Raw genomic sequence first — 14,422 nt, 5'->3', positions numbered from 1 at the left:
CCAAAAAAACCTATTATACTGAGTAGAGATTTCCTTCAGCATCCTGCAGGCCAGATCATCTAAGATTCCTGGCTCGTCAATAGATTAACTCCAGTTTGGTAGAATGCACAGTTGACACCAAAGTTCCCTGAGGTGAAGCAGGGCAACAGTAAGGTGAGCTTTTTTTTGGGGGGGGGGGGGGGGGGGGGTAGAGACAGTTTCTTTGAAATATTGGATTCCTCCCACCCCCTCTCCTCCCACTGTCTTTGCCTATAGTGACCATAAAATTAGATCATATTAATAGTACACTGTTGCATGTGCAGGCAGAGTGTGCATGTGTTGTGAATCTGCTGGCGACAGTTGCGACTGACTATTGTGCTCTTAGTAAACCTGGTTTTTGTTTTTCTTATGTACAAATACTTTTTTGGTGCTGGAAGATGGCAACACACCAGCGTGGCACTTCACCACGCCCCGTTTTTAGACCAAAACAGCATCAGACACAGCTGCATTACTTTCAGGAGCAGTTGTTTCATTTAGATGGATGGAAACCAGAATGGGTTTGGCTGAGACTTGTGTCATTATAGTAACGATGTTGTAATTTAAAAAATGTTGGCCTGGTGAGATGTTTCACAGTTATGTCATGCTGTCTGCATCTTACCACAAATCTACAAATCTGCCACTGTACATAAAGTATACTCCCCTCTTAGGCAGGCACTAGCACAACGTTTCTGATGTGGGGGGGGGATGATCTCGAGTTGCACTTGTCTCACAGACTGGAATTGTCCAGATGAGCTTTTAATGACATGTTTCCAGTTTTACCTCCGGCTCCTTGATCGACATTCTTCTCCATCTCATTTCATTTATTCTATTACAACGCAAGCATTTAGAGCAAATGGAAGCTTAAGCTGATTGAACACCATAACATTAATGGCGTCTTTAAAGGGGTCAAATTGTGCAAAATTCATTTTTATCATTCTAGCTATATGTTGGAAGGGTTTCACAGTAAAGAGCTCCAGATTCACACAATTCTGGGTCTAAATAAATCAGAAAATATTGGGGTGGCATGGAAAATGCAAATTTAAAACAAATTAGAGCACTGCGCTAGTAGAGCGCAAACCTCTGCCAACACTAGCTTCCAATGCCACAAAATTTTACCATGGAAAGATTTTTCAAGGTCAAAGTAATTGGCTTTTCATAAGCTAAATTAGATGTAATCAAATGTCAGGAGTATGTATTTAGTTCATGCACTTGAATTAAAGTTTTTTGTGGTGTTGTCAAGCACTTTTTTCCCAACTTTTTCGGTTTCTGAATTCTTTTTCAGATAATTTTCACAGAACATTGGTTATCTTTGCTATACACAATGTGTCATTTTGCTGTTCATTTTTAAATGAACTTGCTGTTCATTTAAAAGGCAAAGCAAAATTAAACCAATGACACCCATGAAACTTGCATAAAAACAAATTTCAACTTTGTGTTTTTTATTTTAAAGAAAAAGTTTGCCATTAATAAAACATGTATGATACTTGCATATTTGGGTGCTATTTCATTGACTCCAAACACTAAAATGGTAAACCTATCTGGCTATGTTTATGTTTGCTTGTGTGTGTGTGTTTTGCACTCCACAACTTTTCTTTGACTCCCGTTTCCAACAATGTGATGAAATATTATGGACGAACAAACACCACCCAGTTTGTGGTTTACACATACTGCACTTAAATGCTTCACTACAGTTTGTATTACATTACATTTCATAGCACTGACATAATTTAACCTAAAGAGACGTATCTAGATTGAACCTGTGAATACATCTGATAAACAGAACTCAACATGCGGTATGATGGAGCTGCAACCTCATTTATATTTTACTTGAAAACTAAACTGCCATGAAAATGAAATGTGCAAAAAGAAACGAGTGTCTGACATTACTGTGTAAGTATGACACTGTGCCATAAACAGAAACAGTGGGAGACATCTGGTGCTGCTTTTTCATAGCTGGTGGTTTGATAGGCATCGCAATATTATGTAAAATTGGAGTGTGAAAGGTGCCCCTGCAACTTGTTTTTGTGGCAAAATGTTAAAGACTTCATTCAATTTCTCGTTTGCTTTAGGAACTGTTTACAAAACTCAGCATGTTCGAGCTCGCAGACGCTCAGTGGGCAGCAATCAAAAAAACAACTTGTTCCCAAAAGTAATTATTTTACTAAAGTAATCGAATCTGTCAGCACAGTTTCTCTGACGAGCTCTCACAGGGAAATTTTGCATGAAGAATTAAGGAATATCAAACCCTTTATGAAGTCCCTCAGGTTATTATTTGGCATGTGATGTTCTGATCACCATTAGCAAATCTAATAATGCTTGGTGTCAGTCAAACCAGAAGGTGCCATAAACCAAGGTTGATGTGCTGTCAGTTCTACTCCTGAGCTTTGTTAAAAAATTTGATTCAGTTGACTGGTTTGATCAAGATCTACAAGCGGTTGCTGGACAGACGGCCTAAACACAGGCACTGTGAGTGCTGTGTGATGGGGGGGGTGTCAGACTTTTTTTTTTTTTTTTTTTTTTTTTATACTGGTGGTCATCCGGGATGTGATCTAGAGCCTGCATTTTTCAATGCACTGGGTGTTGGGTAAGGTCACAGAGTCTAGAGACATGGGGGTATTTATCGGTGTGTAAAAGTTCACTGACCTTGACTCTGCAGACAATGCGATAATCTTTGTGCAACAATCAATCTCCTGTTTGCGGTGTTTGCAAAGGTGAGTAAGGAGTATGTGTGACTGGGGTTGCAATTATCCTGGATCAAGACTAAGATGCAGGCTTACAATGACTTCCTGGACACTCATGTCTCTGGGACGCCAACTTTTCAGATCAAGAGGTGCCCTGAAAGAGCTTAAGGAGTTATGATGTCTCCGGACAGAAGTGTTTAGTGAGTCCAGTATCTTTGAAAATGAAGGTCCAATTCTTCAAGACTAACCTAAGGCAACAACTGGATGTCTTTGGTACAAAGTCTGTCTGCAAAGATCGCTTGCAATGCCAGGAAAAGTTTCTTCACTCCCTGAAGGAGTTCAGCACAGATACCACAAATCCCTCCAGTTTTAACCACCCTCAGCTGTTTCACCACATTTACAAAGTGGTTTGTGGCTGACTGGCGATACATATCTACAGTATTCCTTATGACACGATTGCTGCTTTGCATGAGATATGTGAAGTCATATGAACTGATGCGGTTTTTAAATATGTATAATTTTATCATAGTTTGGTTTTTTTGTGGTTTTGACTTTGTTTTTATGTTCTGCATTTCTTAATGCTGTGACTGTTTTATTATTTTGTTTTATTAATGTCTGTGATTATTGCTGCATTTTGAATTAATGTGCACAATTCTGTTTTATCACTTCTATTTTATTGTTGCCTATAATTCTATTGTTATTGTTGTTTTATGCCTTAAATGTCTATTTTTCAAGTATTTTACTTTAATGATGATGTGAAACACTTTGTTGTGACTCCATGAATTCACAATGAAAATATAAATATAATTATCAACAGTTTTTATTGTATTGGTAACGTGGTATGTTTACTGCTAGATATTCAAGCGTGGGATACAGGAAATGCAGCAGTCATATTAATCAAGTCAAGTCTGGAAGCACGTGCTGGTGCCATGTGTCACAGCATCAACAACATGGCAACCATTCAGGCAGACAACCAATCTTTCCTCACTCCTCAAAGGTAATCATCTATCTGCTGCAGCCAGATGAAATGTGGGCATCCCCTTGGGCTTCTCAAGCAGCTGGTGTCCTCGACAATGAGGCACCTACATGCTGGATCATGTACAGAGGTGTCTCACAATGCAAGTGATACTCCTTATCTGAGCGTCCCTAAGTAACCACTCATTTGCCACAGTCATTCCTGTGGTACCTAAGATTCATCCAAAGAGAACTGGTACCAAAGACATCCAGTTGTCACTTTAGGGCACTGGTTAACATCAACGTCTCCCAACCATATAGTAAGACAGGAAGCACCGGTACCCTAAAGACTGTGTTCTCCTGTAAAGATATCGCAACCGCCAAACTCCTCTGTACAGTGACCTCATGACTCCATAAGCTCCTCTCGGGCATCTCTCAGTCTCAAAGCCCGACGTCCCAGAGACATGACTGGTACTGCTGAGGTAAGTAAATGTTTCTGCAAGCTCAACATAAACGGATATACTTCTGATGGCCAAGTCCAGGAAGTCAATGAAAATCTGTATCTTAGTTTTTAATCCAGGACAACTGCAAACCCAGAAACCCAGAGTCCTGGCTCAGTTACATTAACATCCTGATATACACTCAACAAAAATATAAACGCAACACTTTTGGTTTTGCTCCCATTTTGTATGAGATGAACTCAAAGATCTAAAACTTTTTCCACATATACAATATTACCATTTCCCTCAAATACTGTGCACAAACCAGTCTAAATCTGTGATATTGAGCACTTCTCCTTTGCTGAGATAATCCATCCCACCTCACAGGTGTGCCATATCAAGATGCTGATTAGACACCATGATTAGTGCACAGGTGTGCCTTAGACTGCCCACAATAAAAGGCCACTCTGAAAGGTGCAGTTTTGTTTTATTGGGGGGGATACCAGTCAGTATCTGGTGTGACCACCATTTGCCTCATGCAGTGCAACACATCTCCTTCGCATCATCCGTGAAGAGAACACCTCTCCAACATGCCAAACGCCAGCGAATGTGAGCATTTGCCCACTCAAGTCGGTTACGACGACGAACTGGAGTCAGGTCGAGACCCCGATGAGGACGACGAGCATGCAGATGAGCTTCCCTGAGACGGTTTCTGACAGTTTGTGCAAAAATTCTTTGGTTATGCAAACCGATTGTTTCAGCAGCTGTCCGAGTGGCTGGTCTCAGATGATCTTGGAGGTGAACATGTTGGATGTGGAGGTCCTGGGCTGGTGTGGTTACACGTGGTCTGCGGTTGTGAGGCTGGTTGGATGTACTGCCAAATTCTCTGAAACGCCTTTGGAGACGGCTTATGGTAGAGAAATGAACATTCAATACACGGGCAACAGCTCTGGTTGACATTCCTGCTGTCAGCATGCCAATTGCACGCTCCCTCAAATCTTGCGACATCTGTGGCATTGTGCTGTGTGATAAAACTGCACCTTTCAGAGTGGCCTTTTATTGTGGGCAGTCTAAGGCACGCCTGTGCACTAATCATGGTGTCTAATCAGCATCTTGATATGGCACACCTGTGAGGTGGGATGGATTATCTCAGCAAAGGAGAAGTGCTCACTATCACAGATTTAGACTGGTTTGTGAACAATATTTGAGGGAAATGGTGATATTGTGTATGTGGAAAAAGTTTTAGATCTTTGAGTTCATCTCATACAAAATGGGAGCAAAACCAAAAGTGTTGCGTTTATATTTTTGTTGAGTATATATAATATACTCTCCTGAATCACTCCAACTTTAATATTTTACTTAAAGATTTTTTTCCTACGTTGAATCTGTTAATAAGTTGTGTGAGGAGGGTTTCAGGCTGAAATCTAATTAGTATATCACAGATAAACTGCAAAGCAATTGAGAACCCATATACCATGATCCCATGACCCGCTGTTTGAGTGTTTCGACAGTAAAACTGTCTTCTTAATAAGTACAACTTTATCCATCGATTTTCAAGTATACCTTCGATTCTTGTCAGCATTTAAAGAAACCTTCTGCTACAGCTCTAACTGGCACAAAATCAAAAACATTTTTGTGGACTGGATGGAAAAAGGATTTCTGTAATCTATTTAAATCTCAGAAGGTTCATATTCTACTTCCTTGAGATCTGAGTGTTGGAAGCAGGAAGACAAAATGGTTTAAGACAGATAATAACTAAATGGGGACACAAAGTATCTCTGACCTTTGGCTAACACTAAGGTCCGCCAGTTTGAGGTGACCCAACAGATCATTTATCACCCAGCCAAGCACCTTCCTCGGCTCCTTCTTCGTCTCCTTCAACACGGCCTCGAAGAAGTCAATCAACCCATCTTCATTCTGCAACAGAACGCCATGGAAAAAGCTTTTAATGTTTCATATGGACGCTGTTCCCTGCTGTGGAACTCAGTCCAAGCCAAGTCTGCTGGATGATAATCAGACACCAATAAAAGGAAACATACAGGGAACAGATTTAGTGATATGGGAACACTGACTTTGACATTCACCTGCTTAAAGGGGAAAAACAAACACACTCACCACTAGAGTGAAGCTGTGCTCGGGTAGGATGCCATACGTTTGCACCAGTCTGTCTCTTTTGACACTGGGCAGCTCTGGCAAGGTCTCCCTGATTTTCTGCACCACCACCGCCTGACATGCGTCAATGCCAGGGGGCAGCGATGCGTTACCCTCGTACACAATCAGAGGTGGCAGGTTGGGTTCTGGCATAAACCTGGAGAGGATGGGTGGTTAAAAAAAAGGGACACAGACATGTGGGAGAACACTTTATCAGCACTACAGATAAGCTTCCAGAAGTGACAAGCTTTTGTCGAGGAGTTAATAGTGCTCCTGACACCACATGTTACATTTCACTCACTTCTCTAATCATTTGACTCAATCAGCTTGAAACCTGGAAGACTGTCACTCCCCCTCTTAAGCTAACATGCACACATGCTGAGGTTTAGTCTTTGAGTGTCTGTTTATTGTTCTCCAGCTAGCTGTCACTCAGGGGCTGTCGTCCTTTTTCCAGCAGCACCGAGGCCAGGATCACTGCCACATTACCGCTGCATGACAACAAACACAGCCAGCAAAATGTAGCGGGTAAGCGCAAAAAGCTGACACACACCTGTAATCCTGAAGGCCCTCTTTATCTCTCATAGGAATGGTCTCTCTAGAAGGCAAAATGCAAACATTACAAACAGACAAATCAATTCAAAATAGCCCAAAGTGAACTAGTGATGTGGCAGCTAATATCTGAATTATTTTCAAGTATTGTGTATAGTACTGTGTAAACATTTTGATAAAACAGGCAAAGATGCTGCATCAATAATGAAAGGGTTTTTAATATCAAATGTACATACCATATTTTTTGAACTATAAGTCACAGTTATTTTTTATAGTTTGGAAAATCCTGTGAATTATATTCTGAAATTACTTATATATGGAAAAATACTGTGTTATCATCTATGGCTACAAGATGGCGCTGTCTACATGTCAAAAGCTGCTTCTGTATACTGAATGAGTAGCAGAAGGTCACAGTCATGCACCATTAAATTAAGATGGATACCAAATGCTGTAAAACAAGAAGAAGAAGAAAATCTGAATGAGCAAGACATTCTTTGTCTTAGGGAAAGAAATCATGCTCTCAAACTGAAAGATCACATGGTGGAATAAAAAGAGAGAATTTAACTTTCATACTACCTAGAACAACACTTGTTCGGACTATGTGAGACAAAAAAAACAGCAATGGGAGGTCAGCTAGGCTATGGTGGGAAAGTAAGCACTTTCTATTTTACAAATGTTTTACAAAACAATTTTTTAAACATTTAATTACATTGCACATGTAACTCACATACACTGTAAAACATTGCAGCCTTGTTTAGTTATGTCCACTTGCTACCTCTCTTTAACGTAAAGCGCTCTTACAAGTTCTGGATGTTGAACTCAACTTTACAAGTTGAGTTGAGCTATAAAGTTGAGTTCAACATCCAAAACTTGTAAGAGCTCTTTATGTTAAAGAGAGTTATTAAGTGGACATAACTAAAAGTGCTGAAATGTTTTAGAGTGTATGATTATGACTGTCTGCTCAGTCATGACAAAAAACAATTTACTCACGTTTTGTGCCTCGCAGAATAACAATAATGAGGTCAGTAGCTTCTGCTTGCTAACACAGTGTTTGTATTGTAAACAATGTGCTGATTTTTCAAATGTTTAATTACATTGCACATTTACCTCACCTATGACCATCTGTTCAGTGGCAACAAGAAGCAGTTGACTCAAGGTGCATGCCATGTGCAACATTTATTAGTTCCTTGCTTGTTTCTATAAAAAAAGGTAGACAAAATTGTCTGTTGTGTACTTTTTTGGGGGAGGGGGGTGAACATTGGTAAGTACTTAAATTTGACCTGACACTCCAATGAAAAAAATAGTTAAATTTTAAAAATTAGAAACTAAACTTATGCAGAAACACTAATGTGGTCACCTTATATAACAATGCAGGAAACTGATATCGATCAACAGTCATGTTAAAAGAGGCGTCTGTTTCCAAAAATAATCTGTAGATACTGGGGTTATGATTTCAAAAACAAACAAACTAACAAGTAAAATACATTTTGATCTCTGAGAAACTTCATGTTTCAGTGTCTGCTATGTTTTCCCAGAGAACAAGTGGTGATGTGTCAAAGGCAAAGTCGGAGTTCAAATATGGACATCTGTTACATATGTCACAGAAGTCTAAAACAAACTGTTTCAGGCCTAATTTTTGCTCATAGTAGGGTCATTTTTACATGGACAGTCATAGACTTGTGGGACTTTCGATATGTTTTCTATGAAACATCAACCATATATAGCGTAGCAGACCAATAAAAACAGATTTTGCACAACCCTTTGGAATTTTTGCACATGACTGTGGTGCTTCTGTTTGCATCTCTATGATGTGCCGCCTTCCAGCCAGCCAGGCGAACTGCAAACTACCCATGTCAGATTTGTAGCCAGCTTCACAAGTACAGGAAGAAAGAGCCGATCACAGGCTCTCACACACTCTATTTAACACACATCACCATGCACCTCGAGCATGCAAGGCCTCATGGGAAGGAGGCGGACACCAAAAGATAATCAAGGGCTCAGCTGTGTGGGATCTGGCTCATTGTGAGAGCTCATACACGTCTTGAGTAGCACATAGCTCGCAGATAAGGCAGGACGGTGGCAGCATCCAAATGGCTCACTTCATCATCATTACTGTGATAGTTCCTCTTCAGCAAAGCTCAGAACTAATGAACCAGGTCCTGTCTGTACGTGCTGTAGTGGCTCAAGCTCGGCACTGAACACTCAGATCTTTCATCCACTTACCCGGATTTAAAATCATAGGCCCGGGTTTCATTTTGCACTGTGCCCCCTCTCTGCACGATGTCCATCTGTCTCTGGATCTCGTAATCTGGCAAACACAAACACAGTTTACCTTACAGAATTACAGTATTATTTTCTGTGTTACTCTGGAAAACATTAGGTTTCCGACTGCTGACACATAACCGTGACACATGACGCTTTGTCTGACTTTTAAATACCAATTCAGGAGAAAATCAAGCGTTACCTTATCGGTAAATAAATCCATTGGTAGGCACAGTTCAGCTAACAGCTAATTAGCGAAGATAACATTTTTACTAGCGTATTAGCTTTTAAGCTAACTTTGAAAATCATACTCTGGCCATTTAATTTCAACTAAAATTAGTTTCACTAACTTTAAGTCAGTTAACATAATGAACTAAAATAATGTAAAAATACAAATTTAAGGATCAAAATGTTTGCAAACCCTAAAATCATATTTTTGCTCTTGTTGACAACTGGACAACTGTATGTGTGTATATATCCCTCTCCTGAACTAATGGCTCTTCAGAATTGAGCCAAACTTGGCAAACATATACTTTGACGTGTGGGAAGCGACATAGGCTATTGAGCACTTTAGTTGTAGTAGCAATAGTTGTTAAGGGGAGAGGAGTAATGAAAGTCTTCCGGAAATTCCCAGAAATCCGGGTTTCTTCTGTTACATGTTGATAGCATATAGCTTATGCTTTTTATTTTCCTATAGTATGCTAGCAGAGTTACTTTAGATAGCTAACAATACACATTACATCATAGCTTCTGTTTCTATAATAAAATACCATATTTATAGCTTAGCCTACTAACTATAATTTAATTTTACTACTAGTCTACATACTAAATAACCTATACTACAATCTTCTCCTGTATTACTATTTAGGTTTTAATACCTACTCCTGTATATTATATAGTACCATATTTATTGTATATGTTGTTTATTACCCTTAATATTTAAATATAGTTATATATGATGTCTTATCTTTCTTATATCTTATTATTTATTATTATATATGCTTTTTTCTTGAGCCGCTTGGGTGGGTAGGGAGAGTTCCCATGGGATAAAAAAAGCTTTTAACCTACCATCCCTGGTTCTCAAGACCAGGCACCTAAGTGGCTCTACTCTACTCTTCTATTATATGATAAATATTTAACATGCTAGTAGAAGTCAGACATTGATGTGAAAAACGTTTGTGTGTCGTTTTGCAGATCAATGAAATTGTGAGTGTCCCAGAAATGCTGAGGTCAGCACTGGATGGAAAAATCCTTTTTATTGTGTCTCCTATTTATAGAAGTAAATAAGAATCTAATTTAAACCCAAATCAGTATTCATGAGAACTAAGAGTTATATTGGTGACTTAATGAACAATAGATGCAGCTTTATTTGTATAAAATTTTATTTTAGTTTATTTTAAGCCACTATCAGCTGTTATAAAAGCACAAATTGCTGAAGTCAAATGTTTAGATAAATGTAGAGAGAGAACAGTAACGGTCCAATGTAAATATTTGATTTTTATGAAATAGTAAAAACACCATATTCTAATCCATTTGACAGACTGTGTATTATAGGTTTGTCATCTAGCCAATATGCGAAAATCGAGTCTTTTCGTGAATGATACAAGTTGTGTGAAAAGAAAATTGACCTGACCCAACAAAAAAATTTAACTTTTTAGAGATTTTTAGTGGGTAAATAGACTGAAAAATACACCAGAACGCATCTGAGATTTCAAAATTTTCTGGGGGAGAACCCCCAGACATCCTGGTTTCATTTAGCTCATTAACTGCATCAATTTGCATGTAGTATTTCCCCCAGACAAGCCCCACTAGCTGCAGCCACCCCAACATCAAAACAAAAAAATTTCAGGCTTTTTTTTTTCATGGGCCACTTTCATCACTGGGGGAGAGACACTTTTGTGCTGCATCATCACTGGCAAGTGTGCTAAAAGACTGGTGTCATACTTTTCTGTTCGCTTCTTTTTCCTTTGAACTTTTTACCCCTTCATTTTTGCAAGTAACAGTACCACAGTAGCAGCAGCAGCAGTAGTAGTAGTAGTACTAGTAGTATCAGCAGCAGCTGTCTCTTCTTGAGGCAGCTTCAGTCTTGCCCTAACAGTTGTCTGGAATCCGGGATAGGTGGGAGGTGATAGCTTTGATGGTGAAGATGAAATTTTCATTTGGCTAGTATATACTAACCCGAAAAGTGAACATGACACATTGCGTAAAGACAACAAGCAGCACCTTGAGGAGATGAGCAGGAGGACAAGCCAAAGTAAATACATTAATTAGATGATATAAATTATTTTCCATGTGTATTTTTTATTTCTTAATTATTTAATACTTTCTGCACTGTGAATAACCTGGATGTTGAAATGAAACTACTGTTTAATTTCACTTGTTCATTTACAGCAATTATGTATCTTGACCACCATCTGATTTTGGCATGTTAGATCTTTTTGGGAACCTGCATGTTTATGCTCCAACATATTAAAATTTTAGATCTTTGGGTCTGTTTTTCAGGGTTTTGAGGCCAAAACCCCCCACAGCTCATACAATAAAAGTTAGTGGTTATGGGATAAACTGTTTAATCACAGTTAATCTTACAGTTAGCTGCTTAGTGGTTATTAAAGTTAACTTTTAGGTTAGCTGTGCCCACCATTGAATACATCTAACCTGACACCACAGCATGTCAAATGTAAGAGTGCATGTGCTGGTGCTGCATCTAACACAGTGTAATTTACTGCCTGTGGATCTTTGTCAGCTTTTTAAATGAAAATAAAGTCAGTGAAGTCTGAGCTGACACAAAATCTAGGTTTTTTTCTTCTTCTCCCTTTTCCAAGTGAGCAGCTGCGAGAAGACATTTCACCAACATGGAGCAATGTAGTCAACTTTGAAGTTATGATTCATAACTTATTGTCAAATTAAACTACCAGTACTTTTCGCCATTCAGTGTCTCTGGTGTTACCTGAGTATCTTGTGAGGATTATCCAAACGTGAATGAAGTCATTTTTTTCAAAGCCTGGTGATAAATTGGAATGTAATGTGCAAGATTTTTGGGGAGTACCACCAAAGCTCTTTAAATGCAAATGTTAATAGACTTGATTTTCATGACATTTTGTGAAAACCTTGTGTCACAACAAACCATGATGTAGCATAACATTTTTTTAATAAATTTTTTTACAATGCAAAATAGGATATGTTGCTAAAAGAAGTCATTTTGAAAAACAAAAATTTATGGAAAATGTTGGGATTAACTTTAAATAGAATAAAATTAAAGGCATCATACTGTCCAAAATCAGTTTTTAATGTACAGTAGTGTTCAGAATAAAAGTAGTGCTATGTGATTAAAAAGATTAATCCAGGTTTTGAGTATATTTCTTATTGTTACATGGGAAACAAGGTACCAGTAGATTCAGTAGATTTTCACAAATCCAACAAGACCAAGCATTCATGATATGCACACTCTTAAGGCTATGAAATTGGGCTATTAGTAAAAAAAAAAAGTAGAAAAGGGGGTGTTCACAATAATAGTAGTGTGACATTCAGTCAGTGAGTTTGTCAATTTTGTGGAACAAACAGGTGTGAATCAGGTGTCCCATATTTAAGGATGAAGCCAGCACCTGTTGAACATGTTTTTCTCTTTGAAAGCCTGAGGAAAATGGGACGTTCAAGACATTGTTCAGAAGAAGAGTGTAGTTTGATTAAAAAGTTGATTGAGAGGGGAAAACGCGTGGAAGAAAATGGAAAAAAAAACATCAAAATGGATAGAAGAATAACTAGAATGGCAAAGGCTCACCCATTGATCAGCTCCAGGATGATCAAAGACAGTCTGGAGTTACCTGTAAGTGCTGTGACAGTTACAAGACGCCTGTGTGAAGCTAATTTATTTGCAAGAATCCCCCGCAAAGTCCCTCTGTTAAATAAAAGACGTGCAGAAGAGGTTACAATTTGCCAAAGAACACATCAACTGGCCTAAAGAGAAATGGAGGAATATTTTTTGGGGAAAGTGTAATGACACGGACCCACAACAGGGGGCAGTCAATACACCAAGGTGACGTGTGGGCAGGCTTGAGGATAGAAGACGTCTGTCCTGAGAAGAGCCGGAACCACACGATTTCCACCGCCACAGAACCCGGAGAATACTGGAGCCGCCAAGTCCCGAATTCCCAGGTGATCACCGTCCCCGACTGTCGGATCTGGTACTGCTGGCGAGGAGCACAAACAGTGAGATGTGGGTGTGTGCACACCCAGTAACAAAAACAGTCAGAAGGTGGAAAGTCACCTCCACCTCTAATCACACACACATGCAGCTCCTGTCTAACCACTTATCTGGTTGGGGTGTGAAGCGAAGCCGTCCCTGTTCACACCAAACACCAATCCAGCAGATAAGGCACACCACAGGAAAGCGGCTGCAAAAAGAGTTCAGACTATGACAGTTTTAGATACAGCAGAGAATATTACCTTCACAGGTAGATGATATCTCGGCAGCGAGGTGGAGATGACATCCGGCTTTTATGGAGTGATGAAATGAAGATGGGTGACAGCTGTCATGAGTTGATGTGTGACAGCTGTCACTCCCGGTTGTGTCCGTGGCTGCAGCGCCCTCTCGTGCCTGAAGCCCGCACTTCAGGCAGGGCGCCCTCTGGTGGTGGGCCAGCAGTACCTCCTCTTCTGGCGGCCACCACAACAGGACCCCCCCCTCAACGGGCGCCTCCTGGCGCCCGACCAGGCTTGTCCGGGTGACGTCGGTAGAAGTCGACTGAGGACTTTGAGGATCTTGAATGGACCGATATACCTGTCCTTGAGTTTGGGTGAGTCCACTTGGAGGGGGATGTCCTTCGTTGAAAGCCACACCTCCTGCCCGGGCTGGTAAGCAGGGGCCGGGGAACGCCGGCGGTCTGCATGGGCCTTAGCCCTCGTCCGGGCCTTCAACACGCCCCTCGGGATCCATCACGGTGGCCGAGATATCCTGTTGGGGAAAGTGTAGTGACACGGACCCACAACAGGGGGCGCAAATGAACGGTCAACAGATGAGCAAAAAGGTGACAATTTAATGTTGTGAATGTGCACAACGATGATACAGACAATCACAGAATCTGACAGCAGTCAATACACCAAGGTGACGTGTGGGCAGGCTCAAGGATAGAAGACGTCTGTCCTGAGAAGAGCCGGAACCACACGATTTCCACCGCCACAGAACCTAGAGAATACTGGAGCCGCCAAGTCCCGAATTCCCAGGTGATCACCGTCCCCGACTGTCGGATCTGGTACTGCTGGCGAGGAGCACAAACAGTGAGATGTGGGTGTGTGCACACCCAGTAACAAAAACAGTCAGAAGGTGGAAAGTCACCTCCACCTCTAATCACACACACGTGCAGCTCCTGT

General features: G+C 40.3%; 1 protein-coding gene across 1 annotated transcript in view; it reads right to left on the bottom strand.

Annotated features, from left to right (window-relative positions):
* Positions 1–14,422, bottom strand: part of gatb (glutamyl-tRNA(Gln) amidotransferase, subunit B) — a 47,582-nt gene that overhangs the window by 2,045 nt on the left and 31,115 nt on the right. Inside the window, exons 7-10 of the mRNA XM_034188362.1 lie at positions 9,017–9,101; positions 6,795–6,839; positions 6,209–6,401; positions 5,877–6,010 (exon numbers count right to left, since the gene is read on the bottom strand). Coding sequence (XP_034044253.1) covers positions 5,877–6,010; positions 6,209–6,401; positions 6,795–6,839; positions 9,017–9,101 — 457 coding nt within the window. The remainder of the gene's footprint in view (positions 1–5,876; positions 6,011–6,208; positions 6,402–6,794; positions 6,840–9,016; positions 9,102–14,422) is intronic.

Source organism: Thalassophryne amazonica, chromosome 15 (assembly GCF_902500255.1).
Source record: "Thalassophryne amazonica chromosome 15, fThaAma1.1, whole genome shotgun sequence".
Taxonomy (NCBI): domain Eukaryota; kingdom Metazoa; phylum Chordata; class Actinopteri; order Batrachoidiformes; family Batrachoididae; genus Thalassophryne; species Thalassophryne amazonica.
The sequence above is the reverse complement of the archived record's forward strand: the minus strand, read 5'-3'. Positions and strand labels throughout refer to the sequence as shown.